The sequence below is a fragment of the Salmo salar genome, chromosome 07 (genome assembly GCF_965601325.2).
Source record: "Salmo salar chromosome 07, fSalSal1, whole genome shotgun sequence".
Taxonomy (NCBI): Eukaryota; Metazoa; Chordata; class Actinopteri; order Salmoniformes; family Salmonidae; genus Salmo; species Salmo salar.
Window position 1 is genome coordinate 30,810,154 of NC_138297.1, and position 17,171 is coordinate 30,827,324.

General features: G+C 46.3%; 1 protein-coding gene across 2 annotated transcripts in view; it reads right to left on the reverse strand.

The window, feature by feature from the left end:
* Window positions 1-86: 86 nt before the first annotated feature.
* Window positions 87-17,171, reverse strand: part of zanl (zonadhesin, like) — a 38,949-nt gene continuing 21,864 nt past the window's right edge. For both annotated transcript variants that reach the window (XM_082977550.1, XM_014207195.3), the window contains exons 26-52: window positions 15,753-15,955; window positions 15,242-15,383; window positions 14,681-14,928; window positions 14,229-14,406; window positions 13,800-13,908; window positions 13,457-13,551; window positions 12,737-12,913; window positions 12,108-12,310; window positions 11,656-11,800; window positions 11,220-11,317; window positions 10,975-11,118; window positions 10,281-10,445; window positions 7,318-7,445; window positions 6,634-6,905; window positions 6,110-6,318; window positions 5,617-5,761; window positions 5,178-5,422; window positions 4,860-4,989; window positions 4,341-4,542; window positions 3,977-4,138; window positions 3,656-3,786; window positions 2,617-2,819; window positions 2,342-2,477; window positions 2,036-2,182; window positions 1,600-1,693; window positions 1,344-1,384; window positions 87-515 (exon numbers count right to left, since the gene is read on the reverse strand). In XM_082977550.1, coding sequence (XP_082833676.1) covers window positions 418-515; window positions 1,344-1,384; window positions 1,600-1,693; window positions 2,036-2,182; window positions 2,342-2,477; window positions 2,617-2,819; window positions 3,656-3,786; window positions 3,977-4,138; window positions 4,341-4,542; window positions 4,860-4,989; window positions 5,178-5,422; window positions 5,617-5,761; window positions 6,110-6,318; window positions 6,634-6,905; window positions 7,318-7,445; window positions 10,281-10,445; window positions 10,975-11,118; window positions 11,220-11,317; window positions 11,656-11,800; window positions 12,108-12,310; window positions 12,737-12,913; window positions 13,457-13,551; window positions 13,800-13,908; window positions 14,229-14,406; window positions 14,681-14,928; window positions 15,242-15,383; window positions 15,753-15,955 — 4,250 coding nt within the window. In that variant the 3' untranslated portion in view covers window positions 87-417. The remainder of the gene's footprint in view (window positions 516-1,343; window positions 1,385-1,599; window positions 1,694-2,035; window positions 2,183-2,341; window positions 2,478-2,616; window positions 2,820-3,655; window positions 3,787-3,976; window positions 4,139-4,340; window positions 4,543-4,859; window positions 4,990-5,177; window positions 5,423-5,616; window positions 5,762-6,109; window positions 6,319-6,633; window positions 6,906-7,317; window positions 7,446-10,280; window positions 10,446-10,974; window positions 11,119-11,219; window positions 11,318-11,655; window positions 11,801-12,107; window positions 12,311-12,736; window positions 12,914-13,456; window positions 13,552-13,799; window positions 13,909-14,228; window positions 14,407-14,680; window positions 14,929-15,241; window positions 15,384-15,752; window positions 15,956-17,171) is intronic.

Here is a 17,171-nt window from a genome sequence, read left to right on the forward strand (position 1 = left end):
GTGTTACGGTAGGACAGGTAAGGCAGACACGGGCGTGTTACGGTAGGACAGGTAAGGCAGACACAAGACTGACATGACAAGTAATGTTAAGCGTGCAGCAACAATTTAATTCACTTCAATAAATTACATCTCAGGCACTTGAGGCATTTTATAATTGCACTTTTCCCTGGATCACATCTCATAATTCATGCATTCTCAAATTACAACAAAAGCATTAATAAGTTAATAAAAGCAGATAATATAATGACAATTATAATAATGTGGCAAATATGTAACATTGACGTTACGGACTGTTCTGAATTGGTGTGCATTGTTTGTGAGTGAGTGATTGAGTGTGTGTCTGTCTGTGTGATATCCGTACATTCATCTGCCAGTAAATATGAAACTCTTATGTTCTCTACTCTTCTTTCTCTCCATCTACATGGGAGTCATGATGTCGCTTGCGTTCTTCTGCTGGTTGTCCAGGTTTTCGTACATGACGTCGCTGTCCTTAAGACGCATGCGGTATTGGGTGCCTAGTAGAAATTCAATTCATAGAATTATAAGCGAGGCAGGGAAAGAGGGAGAAAGAAAGAGAAAGTGAAGAAGGCCAAAAAGAGGGAAAGAGAGAGGAAAGAGACAGAGAGAGAGAGGTGTAATGTTTATTATTATCATGAATTTGTTTTTTTTATGACAGGTACTATTAGGTAGGTCCAGGAGTTTCTCCTGGCCAGGTCACCAAGGTGATCAAGGGTTTAGTTGGGAAGGATGGAGGGCAGAACTACTTGTCATGCAATCCAGTGGAAGAACCAAAGCACTTATTTTTCACAGTATGAGCATTGATTTCACAATTTTCCTCCTGATCATGGCTTCATAGAATTACAAAAACTTAAGTTTAGGCATAAGGGTCGAAATGAGTTTATGTTTAGGAACAAGGGTTAGGTTAAGGTTAGTGTTATATCAGTGAGGTTAAGGTAAGGATTGAGGTTATAGAATTATGGCACGGCAAGGTCCACTTGCCTCTGTAATAAATCAGCTGAATAGGTGGGTGACAGGTGTTTTTCTTGTGCTTTTCTCTTTAGCTGGCTGCCAATATTCTGTTTCAAAATAATCAACTTCAAAATAATTTACTCATTTCAAATGGTCTACGGTCCACCCATTATGGCATCATTGACCTGAACAGGGAATTTTGTTCTACTGATTCGAATTCAATGTTTACTATATCCTTCCCATCTAAATCCTTGACCTGGTTTTATTGGGATAATATTAGCTAAGTAGTATAATATTAGCTACAGTAGGTAAAACAAAATGTAAGTGAAAGTAAAAATTGATATGTTTTAAGTGAGATTGAGATAGGCACTTACTTGAATCTGTGTTGTCAAAATCAAACCTGTTTTTTTTGTTCCTGTAAACGCAAAATGGTTTAGAGAGTTAGCATCCATTTACATAGGAATACAAATACTGCACTGACAGGTGACGTTAGCTTTTCCTGTCTTGTATACTGAATAATAAAGCAAACTGTCATGATCAACTTGATCTTTGATTATTTCATGTTGTCAGTGTAGATTTTTGCTCTATGATAAACAGGCTGTGTTTTAGTGGTTGTTGTAAAGTACTTACGTTCGACAGCATTTGTAGCATAACACACAAATCAGTGCTATGATGATGACTCCCAGAGGCACTAGGACTGCGATGAGAATGATCGTGTTCTTATCTGTGGGACGAAGGAGGAGACAGTTACAACACTGGTATGCCTGTATGCTATTCTAACAACAAGGATTACCGGGTACAGTACAGTATAGTACAGTCCCATACAGTACAGTATAATACAATACAGTACAGTACAATACATATGAGTCCCATACAGTACAGTATAGTACAGTGCAATACAGTACAGTGAAATACGGTACAGAATAGTATAGTACAGTACAGTCCCATACAATACAGTACAATACATGTGAGTCCCATACAGTACAGTGAAATACGGTACAGAATAGTATAGAGCAGTACAGTCCCATACAGTACGGTATAGTATTAGCTCCAGTTAATCACGTACCCAGGCCTCCGCTGGTCTCGGTCTTCTCGATCTCACACAGATTGCCCTCGAAGCCCTCTTTACACTGGCAGGTGAATGAGTCAACTGTCGTGTTAGACTCAGAGCAGGTACCGCCATTTAGACAGGGGTAAGCCAGACACGGACTCACTGAGAAGAGAGGGCGAGAGGGTACATTTGTTATCAAAGACATTTCAGTCCATTTTACACACTGAAGTTGTTCTTATTGCAACTACTAGGGGCACAAATGCATGTATCAGTAGCCACACACAAAGACACACACACACACACTCACACACACTCACTCACTTTTGTAGCAGTCACGCGCGTAGTCGAAAATGGTACAGACTTGTGTGTCGGCACAGCCCTTGGGTTGGCACACGGCGCCCGAGGCCGTACATTCACACGACAGGGCACAGTCCTCTGTCACAAACTTCTCCTTGAGCTGGGTTGGAAGGGAATGGAGTGATGGGGAGAGAGAGAGATCAAAATGGGGTAGAGAGAGAGAGACATGTACGAGGAAAGGGACAGAGTTATACACACACCACACCATACAATGTTCTGCAACAGCTGTATTAACTCACCGGGTAGTATCTATCCAGGTAGTTGCAGCCACACTCGCTATAGGGCACACAGCTGCCTGTGCTCATGGCGAAACCGGGGGCACACTGGCACCCCTCAACACAGGCAGTGAAGTCACAATCGGAAGGCGCGGCCAGGTCAGCGCAGGAGGCGGGGCAAGGGGACATACACTCAGAGTAGGTACTGTTGGCCACACAGCTCAGGACTGGGGGGGAGGAGAGGAGGGAGAGAGGGAGAGAGGAGGGGGAGAGTGAGGGAGGGAGGAAGAGAGGGAGAAAGTGAGGACACAGGATTAGCAACAAACACATAAGGGGTGTTGAGAGGAGGGCAGTTGAAAATAAGTATTACTGCCAAAATGATTTGGCAGAATCAGTTTAGCAGTTTGCTAGGGATTACAAGTGAAGGAAAAAAAGTCATTTATTATTAAGAACACAGCACTGAGTGAATGTATTTTGATTGTATTTCCGATAGATTGTGTGTGTGTACTTGTGTGTATTTAATAATTTGTGTGTGTAATACCGGAATGTGTGCGCATTAGTGCATGTGTGTTTGCATATGCATTTGTGTGTCTGTGAGTGTGCGTGTGCATTTATGTGTGTGTGACAAGGTGCATGTGTGCATTTATGTGTGTTTAATAAGATCTCTGTAGTGTAGTGTGTGTGCGTGCGTGTATTCGTGCTTGTGTGTGTGCTCGTTTGTGTCCGCGAGTGTTTGTGTGTGTGCACACGTTAGAGAGTGTGTCTGTGTGAGTGTGTGCGTATGCATGCGTTCATTTGTGTTTAATAACATCTCTGTAGTAATGTGTGTATGTGAGACAAGGTGTGTGTGTGTGTGTGTGTGTGTGTGTGTGTGTGTGTGTGTGTGTGTGTGTGTGTGTATAATGACATCTCTATAGTAGTGTGTGTAATAATAATAATTTGGTGGGTGCTTATATTTCACAGTTGCACCAGTGTGTACTAATACGCATTTGTGAATTGGAAATGTGTCTTTTGCATATCCCAACTCTCCTTCTGTGTGTGTGTGTGCGCGCACGTGTCTTACCACAGCCCAGCTGTTGTCTCCATTTGCCCAGTTTGACACCGGCCTCCTGGCATGCCAGGGCGTACACCTCAAAGCTGTCACAACGCAGAGAGGCGGTTTCCTGATCCGCACACAGGTCAAACACACAGTCCCTAAAACGCACACACACGACAGACAGTGACTGGAGGGAATAGTGCAGACCTACACACATAAGTAGAATATAAATTCAAGTTGTGGGTTGAGAGAAAAGTATCAAACGTACCCACCTGTAGCACACAGAAACACTCTTTCGCTTTCTCTCACACACACACACACACACACACACACACAGTCTCTACTCACTCCTGGAAGCGGTTGGGCAGTAGTTGGGCGTGGCAGCCAGCGAAGGGTCCTGAAGGGTCAGACACGGCTCCGCACTGTTTGTTACCATTCAACTCAGCCAGCTGAGCGTCAGTACAACCTGCTGTCTCAAAGCCAGACTCTGGGTCTGTCTCCACATCACGCCTAGGGAGAGGGGAGAGGGTGAAGAAGAGGGCGAAGGAGAAAAAAAAACAAAGGAAGGAGAGTCATATTTAGTTATGTACACTCGATCATCTCGACAGACCTATTTTTCAGTCGGTTGTGTTTATAAATAGATTATGAATGAACCAACAAATAAATAAATACATGAAATGTGTTTATATATAATCGAGTGATTCCTTCCCACCTGTGCAGGTGCACCATCTTGGGGAGGTCTGCTGTCACTAGCTCCGCCCCCTGCCTGTCAGTCACTCTCCAGCTTTCGCCGAACTCGTCAAGTTTCCGCGTCACAGTTCCGTCTGGTTTCATGTACTCGTTCTTGGAGGATCCGTCGTAGTTCCCACACAGACCTCTCACCCTGTTCTTGTATGTACTGGGTAGGATCACCTCTGTTAGGGAGGGAGAAAGAGTATTGCATGAGTACAATCTCTCTCTCACACTCTCTCACTTGCGCGCTCTCACACTCTCGCTCTCACACTCTCGCTCTCACACTCTCCACCTCTCACACTCTCCACCTCTCACGCTCTCCACCTCTCACGCTCTCCCTCTCACGCTCTCCCTCTCACGCTCTCCCTCTCACGCTCTCCCTCTCACGCTCTCCCTCTCACGCTCTCCCTCTCACGCTCTCCCTCTCACACTCTCCCTCTCACACTCTCCCTCTCACACTCTCTCTCTCACTCTCTCTCACACTCTCTCTCCCTCTCACCTCCGTGGATTTTGCCGTCGAAGCGGACCGTCATGCCAAAGTCGGTGACCAGCTGGACGTTCTTGGAGTTCATCGTGATGGTCAGGCCGTCTCTAGGACTGAGAGGAGGAGCCACACGCTCACCGTTCACCTACACGGGTAGTGAGAGGACATAAGAAGTTATAACTGTTCATGGAGATGACACAAGAGGTTATAACTGTTCATAGTGATGTCATAGTTGACCTGGAAGGTAACAGAGAGGAGACTCTCATGGTTTTAGAGCTAGATTACTGTCGCCAAGACAACAGGCATTGTTGGATTATATTATATTTAACTCACCAGTACAACTTTCTTCTGCAGGAAGCGGATGCTGACTCCATAGACATCTACATACACCTCATCCAGGTAGGAGATCTTGCTGCCACCGCGACGGCTGTTCTTCCCTCTGACCTGGAGGGAGGCCAGTGAGCTGAGGAGGGAGTGGCCCTCGGTCAGGGTGTAGGTGTAGGGGCCCTGGAAGTGGTGGGTGAACCCATCAAACGTACGGTAGTGGGGGTCACCGTGGATATTGCACCTGTCGAATTCTGGAGAGGGGGAGAGGGGAGGTGGGGAGTGGCAGAGAAAGGGAGATGAAGTAAGGTGGGGAGAGAGGGAGACAGAAAAGTTTGTATTGAGGAAGTATAGTTGACAAATGGTAACCTTCTCCTAATATTTTAGGTAGAAATGGCAGTGGGGGCAGAGTTGCAGGGACTATTTTGAGAGAAGAGTTGGGACTTACTCTCAGGTTTGCAGTAGAGGTCTCCGTTCTTGTCCAGAGTGCAGACAGAATCATCCCTACATTGAAAATCAGAACAGGTGATGGAGCCGCCCAGGTTACAGGTACACTTGTCATCACAGTGGTCAGTCACCCACGACTCTCCCATCTGCAACACACACACACACACACACACACACACACACACACACACACACACACAGAACACACATTAGGATTACAGCTGACTGTTTATACAGTATGTCTAAAGAAATCTCGTTTTAATGGTATTATAGAGAATGTGTTGAATCTGTGTCTGGCTGGTGGAGTTTGGATTCTTGTCTAACCAAACTTGTTTCATAGTTGAATATCATGCACGCTATGGTACAAATATGTTTGCCATCTGACAATCCCCATAAATTGAAAGGAACTTTTCGGTGTTTAGTTGGGGTGTATGACTGGTAAAGTAGTGCGTGTAAGTGGGCAACGATTGGTCGACGAAACAGTAAGCACTCACATCGTGGTACTCTCCATTGGAGTCCACACATCCACACTTGGCCAGAGGGACACACTTCCCGTCGCTGAGTACGAACCCCGCGTCACACTGGCACCCCTCGACGCAGGTGGTGGGGGGAAGGTGGCAGAACATGGGGAACAGGTCGGAGCAGGTGGCGGGGCAGGGGGGCGTGCAGTCAGAGTAGTGGCTATTGGGGGGGCACGGCAGGGCTGGAGGGGGAAAGAGAGATGGTGGGGTTAGACGATAATCAAAGATCCTATCTTTCCATACAGTGCAGTAACAGTTACAGTAACATTGGCTCTATGGATGGGTTTCGTCTGGTAATTGCGGCATCATTGGTCGACAGTATAGGCCTACACATGTAGTACTTTTACAAATTCAATTCCAAAGCCAACTAATTTCCTTCCATTTTCATTCATTGATATAGCATCCTATGCCCAACCTCCCTCCAATACTCTGTCCTTCCATCTCACCCTACCCTCTCCATCTCCCTCCCCCTACCCCCCATCTCCCCCATAACTTACGACAGAATGTGTTGTTTCTCCAGTCGACGGTAACCCCAGCTGACTGACAGGCCTGTGCGTAGGCTTCCACGTTATCACACAGCGTGGCCTGCATGCCGTCGTATTCACACATGTCGTACACACAGTTCCCCAGGAAGGCCTCCGGTGGCAGGAAAGAGTGGCAGGGCTTGAACTTGTCGCCGAGGATGATAGAAGAACACAGGGTCTCGTACTGCTTCTCTTCTTCTGCCGTGCAGTTTGGGTGGATGTTGGGACGCTCATCTGGCGAGCACCTGGAGGGATGGAGGGAGAGATGGGGGGAGGGATGGGTTAGATAGAGGGATGGAGAAGAGGGAGAGAGAGTACCCAAAAATGTAACCTCCTGCAAGACCATAAGGATTAATGATCACTCACCAATAAGTGTTGCTAGAATGTTTCATTATACATAATTTTTGCAAGCCTTGTACAGACAGAGTGGTTTACTCCTGGCCTATTTGTACCTGGTCTATTTGAACATTGGCTTGCCTTAAGGCTATATATTATTAAAGATCCAGATATCTAAAATATAAATGATATTGACAGGTATCTGTGTTTCAGGGACACTCAGGTGTACAGTAACACATGATCTGACCAAGAAAAAGCTTTAGTTGGTAGCCTCCTGGCCTAAAGTACAAGGTCAAAGGTGAGAGGTTAGAGGTTACTGACCCTGGGTCTGAGTCTCCCTCGGACTTCCAGCTGTTGCCCAGTTCTATCACATCCTTGGCCGGGTTTCCATCGGGCTTCAGGTTGTCGTCTTTGGCGTTCATGTTGTAGTTACCACACATACCACACACCTGGACAGACGGAAGGAAAGAGGTGTGAGTTGAAACTGAGGAATAATATAAGAGTGAAGTTTGTACAAGAAACAGTGTCAATTACTTAAAAAAAAAGATAAAATAAAATAAATGTGAATAGAATTTGAACAATAGGGCCTCCCGAGTGGCGCAGCCATCTAAGGCACTGCATCGCAGTTCTAGAGGCGTCACTACAGACCCGGGTTCGATCCCGGGATCTATTACAACCGGTCGGGCTCTATGACATTATATAGAACTAAGACCGCACATAATGAGCTATGTAAGGCCATAAGCAAACAGGAAAACTCTCATCCAGAGGCTGCGCTCCTAGTGGCCGGGGACTTTAACGCAGGGAAACTAAAATCCGTTTTACCTCATTTCTACCAGCATGTGCAATCAGAGGGAAAAAAAACTATAGACCACCTTCACTCCACACACAGAGACCCGTACAAAGCTCTCCCTCAACCTATATTTGGCAAATCTGACCATAATTCTATCCTCCTGATTCCTGCTTACAAGCAGTACGTACCCTGCATGAGCGACAGGTCAGTAAAGAAGTGGAATATGTTCTGCGATTCTTCCGATGGCATTGAGGAGTGCACCACATCAGTCACTGACTTCATCAATAAGTACATTGATGACGTCGTCCCCACAGTGACCGTACGAACATACCCCAACCAGAAGCCATGGATCACAGGCAACATCCACACTGAGCTAAAGGGTAAAGCTGCCACTTTCAATGAGCAGGACTCTATCCCGGACACTTATAAGAAATCCCGCTACCCTATCGACGAACCATCAAACAGGCAAAGGTCAATACAGGACTAAGATCGAATCGTACTACACCAGCTCTAACGCTCGTCGGATGTGGCAGGGCGTGAAAACTATTACAGACTACAAAGGGAAGCACAGCCGCGAGCTGCCCAGTGACACAAGCCTACCAGACAAGCTAAATTACTTCTATGCTCGCTTCGAGGCTAGCAACACTGAAGCATGCATGAGAGCATCAGCTGTTCCGGACGACTGTGTGATCATGCTCTCCGCAGCCGATGTGAGTAAGACCTTTAAACAGGGCAACATTCACAAGGCCAGACGGATTACCAGGACGTGTGCTCTGAGCATGCGCTGCCCAACTGGCAAGTGTCTTCACTGACATTTTTAACCTGTCCCTGACTGAGTCTGAAATACCAACATGTTTCAAGCAGACCACCATAGTCCCTGTGCCCAAGAACACTAAGGAAACCTGCCTAAATGACTACCGACCTGTAGCACTCATGTATGTAGCCATGAAGTGCTTTGAAAGGCTGGTCATGGCTCACATCAACCCCATCATCCCAGAAACCCTAGACCCACTCCAATTTGAATACGGCCCCAACAGATCCACAGATGATGCAATCTCTATTGCACTCCACACTGCCCTTTCCCACCTTGACAAAAGGAACACCTATGTGAGAATGCTGTTCATTGACTACAGCTTAGCATTCAGCACCATAGTGCCCTCAAAGTGAATCACTAAGATAAGGACCCTGGGACTAAACACCTCCCTCTGCAACTGGATCCTAGACTTCCTAAAAGGCAGTCCCCAGGTGGTAAGGGTAACAACAACACATCTGCCACTCTGATCCTCAATACGGGGGCCCCTAAGGGGTGAGTGCTCAGTCCCCTCTTGTACTCCCTGTTCACCCATGACAGCATGACCAGGAACGATTCCAACACCATCATTAAGTTTGCCGACGACACAACAGTGGTAGGCCTGATCACTGACAACGATAAGACAGTCTATAGGGAGGAGGTCAGAGACCTGACCGTGTGGTGCCAGGATAACAACCTCTCCCTCAACGTGATCAAGACAAAGGAAATGACTGTGGACTACAGGAAAAGAAGGACCAAGCACACCCCCATTCTCATCGACGGGGCTGTAGTGGAGCAGGTTGAGAGCTTCAAGTTCCTTGGTGTCCACATCACCAACAAGCTATCATGGTCCAAACACACCAAGACAGTCGTGAAGAGGGCACGACAAAGCCTATTCCCCCTCAGGAGACTGAAAAGATTTGGCATGGGTCCTCAGATCCTCAAAAAGTTCTACAGCTGCACCATCAAGAGCATCCTGACTGGTTGCATCACTGCCTGGTATGGCAACTGCTCGGCCTCCGACCGCAAGGCACTACAGATTTTACTTAACACTTATTTTTCTTGAAACTGCATTGTTGGTTAAGGGCTTGTAAGTAAGCATTTTACTGTAAAGTCTACACCTGCTGTATTCGGCGCATGTGACAAATAACATTTGATTTGATCGGGAGTCCAATAGGGTGGTGCACAATTGGTCCAGCGTTGTCCGGGTTAGGGGAGTGTTTGGCTGGGGGGGCTTTACTTTGCTCATCGCGCTCTACCGACTGCTTGTAACGTGCCTGCAAGCTGACTTCGGGCGTCAGGTGAATGGTGTTTCCTCCGACACATTGGTGCGACTAGCTTCTTGGTTAAGTGGGCGGGTGTTAAGAAGCGCGGTTTGGCGGGTCATGTTTCGGAGGATGCATGACTTTGACCATCGCCTCCCGTGCCCGTTGGAAAGTTGCAGCAATGAGACAAGATTGAAATTGGGGAGAAAACGGGTAAAATTCAAAAAACTAAAATACAAAAACATTTTTGAACAGTATGGATAATTCCATGAATGAAAAGGGCAGAGAAAATCATTAGAAGTCACTTTAAAATGTAGTTCTGAGTATTTTAGTATGGCCAAGACATGTATTGTGTGAAAGGCTTAATTTTACCATCATTATAAGTTGTACAATACGCATTATTATACAGTAGCATTACTATATTTGGGCTCAGACGTACCTTGTTGAAGTATTCTCCAGGGATGGTGATCTCCAGGTGGTGGACTCCATCAAACTTGACCTTCAGGCCAAAATCAGTGTCCAGTAGACTGTAGACACCACTACTCAAGAGCCTGGCCCCGGCCACACCGATGGACAGAGGAGTACGTACCCTGCGCCCATCCAACTGGAGCGGAGAGAGAGAAATAGAGAGAGGGGAGGGGGGGATAAAGGAGAGGTGATTAGTGGAAATCAATAACAAATAAGGCAAATGGGTTGATGTTTCTCAAACTTCACTATCACAGCTTCCATGGGCGGTTCCACAAAGTGGCTTGCCGGTGTTGAAGGCCCCTCAAGAATAGGCCTAACACCCCAATTAACCCCCCCCCCCCAAGGTAATTTATTAGTACACCATAGATCCCTAGGCAATGACCAAGCTACCCTGCCAGCTTCATTAAGAAGATGAATAACGATCAAAACGTACCATAACTGTATCTCTACTATCTGACTAAAACGGTGAGAAAACAAAGGAAACTGTACTCAGGATTGAACCAAGCATGCTCCCCAATGGATCCCTCTCCCCCTCTCTCTCTGTTTTGTGTTTTCTGTCTATGTTTGCTGTGATGAGAATGAGGCATAAAGCCTGTAAGCCATACACACAATTCTACTTTCACCAAAAACGGACAACAAAGGTTTGAACTTGAACTCCATCTCACCAGAACTCTGTTGCTCTTTTGAAGCGTGACGTTGGCGTTGGGAAGATAGACCGTGACGGAGCGCACGTACGACGCCTCCGGTTGGCCGCGCTCCTCGTTCTTCGCCACGATGGTGAACGGAGTTACCTTGGTGGAGTTACACACCTGAGGGAGAGAGGGATAACGGGGGGGAGCGAGACGTGTTACAGGGATCGGGAGAGACAGAGGGAACGAGGAAGAGAGGTTGAGAGACGACGGTTACATACCTCCACCAGTGTATAGGTACAGGTGCCCATGAAGGTGTGCATGACACCATCAAAGGTGTAGTAATGAGGATCTCCGGCCACATGACACACACCCAAACCTGGGGAGAGACACGGAGAACAGAGACATTCATATCTGGGTTAGTGATGCCTTCTTGGGAGTTCTTCATGGTGTGTTTCATATACAGGCAGTGTCACATTCATTTCAAATCACAAGTGAAGATACTTAGAGCTGGTTTTCCAGCCACAGATTAAGCCTAGGTCTTGGAAGCATGTTCAATGGAGATTCTCTAAATGCTTTTGAGTTCAGGACTAATAATTCATTATAATTAGGAATCTGTATCTGTGAAACCAAAACATTTCTGTCCCAGTAACAGTAGCCAAATAAACAACACAACAAAGACCAAGAAAAAGCCCTGAAAGGGGGTGTGGCATTTACCTGTTGAAACACATGCCAGCTCTCCCTCCAACACCTTACACTCCTGGGCGGGACTACACTGCCATGGCTCACAGACAATGTTGTTGCCAGGGTTACACTTACAACGCTCCGAACAGTCCAGCTCAGTGAACCAACTGTCTCCCACCTAGGACACACACACACACACACACACAAACAAGGAGAGATATGGACATCAGACACAGTCCCACAGACATATGACAATCAACCATGTTAGTTTAGTCAATAAACCACTTCATTAATTTAGTCACTCATCCACATGAGCACAATGAGCTAGCCTTAACAACATTCTACCAAACACTACTTTTCTACTTTTGCAAACAGACTAAAACTATTTCAATCTGTGTACATCATTCCTATAAGTCTCTGGTCATTGTATTGACTACTATGTAAACTTTACTAGTCAAGTCATAACTTGGTTCCTCCATTCTTACAGGCCTGTAGTTGTTATCTTTGTCGGTGCAGCCACACTGGCTGGGTGGAACACACTTGTCACCGCTGAGTAGCAGGCCGGGGTCACACACACACCCCTCTACACAGGGCTGGATACAGGTGGCGTTGAAGGTAGGGTTCTGACAGCTGGAAGGACAGGCGCTACCACATGGCTCGTAGTGGCTGCCTTGGAGACACTTCAGAGCTGGGGGGAGAGGGGAAGAGAGAGAGAGAGAGAGAGAGAGAGAGAGAGAGAGAGCGGGGGAAAACATGGGTTACTGATGGGCAATGAGAATAATCTGTATTGCTGCTGCCCAAGAAAGGGGGAGAACTAGAGGGAACATGGAATTTGAATTGGTAGTAAGACTAATCCTTGTGGCACACCACTTTCACAATATTGGTGTTACCCAATAGAGATAGGACTCAGTACACATAAAGGACTCACAGGTGTGTTACAGCACATGGCGCACAGGTGTGTTACAGCACATGGAGCACAGGTGTGTTACAGCACATGGCGCACAGGCGTGTTAGTCAGACTACACACAGTCGGGAAGGTGTGTGTATGCGTTTGCGTGCATACCTGTGTTTCAATGTGTGTGTGCGCCTGCACGCATGTTGGTATGTGACTTACGGCAGAAGGTGTTATTCCTCCATGCGATGGGTACTCCAGCCAAGGCACACAGGTCAGCGTAGCTCTCTATAGCCTGGCACAGAGCCACCGTCTCCCCTCCCGTAGCACACTGGTCGTACACACAGTTCTCCTGGTAGATGTTGGGGGGAACCACCGCATGGCACGGCTTGAAGATACCTGAGAGAGAACGGATGGAGAAATGGATGGTGTTAAATGGCTGAGACAGTGAGGAATTATCAATAAATAGTTTTAACATTGTACAAATGACATGTAATAACACAATAGACAAAAAAAAATGCTGTAAGACAACTGAGAGAATTGGACAAATGAGCAATGAGTAATGTTCGTGGTAAGTTAGCTGACATTTCAGGCACAACTCTCTCGCTTATCTCTAGAATCAATGATATTTCGTTTAAATATAATTTCTGGTTCTACAGAAATGAGAAAAGGCTTTAGTAAATGGAGACTAAAAGATACAGTACAAGTGGTATGTAATAACATGAATATTACACGTTTGTGAGAGAGTGCACGTGGATTGAGCATGTCTATGATTTTCTGACTGGTGTTAATGTCCGACAGCTGTAATTTGTGTTTCCATGCGTGCGCGTGTGTGTGTGTGTGTGTGTGTGTGTGTGGTGTGTGTGTGTGTGTGTGTGTGTGTGTGTGTGTGTGTGTGTGTGTGTGTGTGTGTGTGTGTGTGTGTGTGTGTGAGAGTCTCACCGCTGGGGTCAGTGATCATGCCACAGCTGGTGGGTTTCTCAGCTTCTGCCTCAACCTTGGGATCGCACTCCTCCTCTCCTCCACCGTGGGTACAGCTGAAAGAAGAGAGAGGGATGGAGGGATTGACGAAAGGAGGAAAGGGATGAATGTCAAAGACGTCACTGTCGAGGATGGAAATGAAATCTCCTCGATGGAGTCAGACCTATAGCTCATAATTGATACAAAAACAATGGAATCTGGGTGAAATGTAACATAGTCTGGTATCTTAGTTCAGACTACAGTTCTTCCTAACAGTGCTGGATAAATAAAAACATTGAAACTGAAACACGTGTGTGTGACTCACTCGGGGCGGGCGTCGGGCACCTGCCAGCTCTCTCCCAGTTCGTTTGTGTTGCCGGCTGGTTTACCGTCTGGCTTGATGTTGTCATCACCGGGTTGGCCGTTGAAGTCTCCTACAAGAATAGAGGATCGACGGATCCAGTTACTACTGCCCACATCAACAGTTACTGTGCATACAAACTGTTAGCTGGGTCGGGGTAAAATTATATTTTAAAGCAGTCAATTCAAGATATAAAATGATATTCAAAGAGGTGTTCAGACAAGACTACATAAATCTACTACCCACTACAAACGGGAATATGATGAAAGTGGGTGAAATAACTTATCAGGGCTTTTTTTGTTGATGTGCCTGGTTTCTTTAAATCACCTTCTTATTTACAATCAATTATCTGTCATGTTTGGAGATGCTCATCGTTGATTGATTATCGCTTACCACAGAGTCCACAGAGCAGACCGTTGTAGGAGGAGGGCAGAGTGACGTCAGCGTGGTGGTTACCATCGAACCTCACCCTCAGGCCAAAGGTCGTCTCCAAGACAACAAACTTCCCACTCAGGTAGATCTTCACCCCATTGGTCAGAGTCACAGGAGGGGTCACCAGAGTTCCGTTGACCTGGAAGAGATGTGAGGGTGTAAGCGTTTTAAATTGGAGTTAACTTAGCAGATTGTACACTACGTGGTTATCTATTGATAATGTACAGTATTTTCATTGGTATGCGTTCTTGTTTTCGTATATTCCATTTCGAGACATTTGCTCCCAGTTTGTTCCCACTTTGCCACCATAACATCTAAAGTCTATTTTATTGACCACGGGCCTTATCTTGCCACTTTGCCAGCATAACCGAATAAACCAGGTCGTGCTGTGGCTAACCTCCCATGTTCCTCACCTGTATTTTGCGTCCTTTCCCCAGGATGACGGTGATCCCGTACACCTTAATCACGACGGCTTTGACGTACGACACCTTCTTGTTGCTGCCTCGGTGCTCGTTCTGGGTGTCAACGGTGAAGTATGCCATCCCGGAGGTTTCATTGCAGGGCTTGGTGAGGGTGTAGGAGCAGGAACCCATGAAGTGGTGCACCCTCTTATCGAAAGAGGTGTAGTGAGGGTCACCCTGGACCGTGCAGATTCCCGTTTCTGTGAGTAGAGGAGGGTAGAGTTTAGATTTGAGTTTATAATGTTTTGTTTTCATAGAAGTTTAAACGTATGTTTTGAGGGAGCACTGATAGCCCCATTTACAATATTTCTTATAAAAACGTACACATTTCAAAAGCTACAACTGCACGAAACTGAGACCCCACAATTGTATAGTGCTTGTCACCCAAAGACGCTTTTCAATCTTACCCCCAAAAATAAAGGCCAAGTAAAATAAATGACACACACAAAAAAAATTACATTGGCATCCGTACTCTCCCTTCTGTTTGTGTGTGTGTGTGTGTGTGTGTCGTACCCAGTGGGTAACATCCTAACTCTCCGTCCTGCAGGCCACAGCTCTCTGTCAGGGTACAGGTGGTGTTGTGACACTGTATCACCCCCCCATCCAGACACACACACTCCTCCTTACAGCCCTCCAGGTACCAGTCGTCACCCACCTGAAAAACACACACCATGTTCAGACTACAGTACCTGACTGCCATGAATAGCCCAGGGAAACGTTTTTTAAAATTTTATTTAACCTTTATATTTTACAGGGAAGTCAACAGGTATCTTTTACAAAAAAGTCCAACGTGGAAAATACAAGATAGAGTAAATATAAACATTGTGTACAGTTCAGTATCAAGTTTTGGGTATTTCTGAATGTGCACGTGTACTGACATTTTGGATATGCATATTTTATTTTATGTTCGGATGATTTAGCAATGTATTGTATTTATACTGTATCCTAATGTACCCTTTACCAAACCTTGATGCTTTACATAACATGCCGAAATTGTCAAAGTGAAAGAGGGAGTCGTACTCACAGGTTGGTAGTCTCCGGAGGAGTCGACACAGCCACAGTCTTTAACGGGAACACACTTGTCGTCACTGAGGATGAAGCCGGGGTTACACTCGCACCCCTCCACACACAGCTCTGAACAGCCAGGGGCGCCGCTGAACCCCAGGCAGGTCTCGGGACAAGAGCTCACACACATGGAGTAGGAACTGTTAGGGGGACAGGGCAGGGCTACGGAGGGAGAGCAAAAAGAAAGGGGAAGGCAGAAACAGGGTCAGTACAGGAAAATCTTCATAAATCACAAATATATTGTAACAAATCTGGGTTAAAGGGGCAGTCAGCGGTTGAAACAATAACAAAGCATGCTTCACATCAAATCAAACTTTATTTGTCACATGCGCCGAATACAACAGGTGTAGACCTTACTGTGAAATGCTTACTTACAAGCCCTTAACCAAAAATGCAGTTCAAGAAAGAGTTATGAAAATATTTACCAAATCAACTAAAGTAAAAGATAATAAAAAGTAACACAATAAAATAACAATAACGAGGCTATATACAGGAGGTACCGGTACTGAGTTAATGTGTGGGGGTACAGGTTAGTCGAGCTAATTTGTACATGTAGGTAGGGGTAAAGCGAGTAGCAGCAGTGTAAAAACAAATGGGGGAAGGCCATAATGTAAATAGTCCGGGTGGCCATTTTATTAATTGATCAGCAGTCTTATGGCTTGGGGGTAGAAGCTGTTAAGGAGCCTTTTGGTCCTAGACTTGGCGCAACGGTACCGCTTGCTGTGCGGTAGCAGAGAGAACAGTCTATGACTTGGGTGACTGGAGTCTTTGACAATTCTTTGGGTCTTCCTCTGACACCGCCTAGTATATAGGTCTGGATGGCAGGAAGCTTGGCCCCAGTGATGTACTGGGCCGTACGCACTACCCTCTGTAGTGCCTTACGGTCAGATGCCGAGCAGTTGCCATACCAGGCGGTGATGCAACCGGTCAGGAGGCTCTCGATGGTGCAACTTTTTGAGGATCTGGGACCCATGCCAAATCTTTTCAGTCTCCTGAGGGGGAAAAGGTGTTGACGTGCCAACTTCATGACTGTCTTGGTGTGTTAGGACCATGATAGTTCGTTGGTGATGTGGACACCAAGGAACTTGAAACTCTCGACCTGCTCCACTACAGCCCCGTCGATGTTAATGGGGGTCTGTTCAGCCCGCCTTTTCCTGTAGTCCACGATCAGCTCCTTTGTCTTGCTCACATTGAGGGAGGGGTTGTTGTCCTGGCACCACACTGCCAGGTCTCTGACCACCTCCCTATAGGCTGTCTCATGCTTCCCGCCCTTGCTTCTATAAAAAGCTGAGATATGGGGCTGGAGGATTGTAACTACTCTCAAGAGCTACGGATAGAAGGACTGACCATCCATGATATTAAAACCATATTTTGGGGC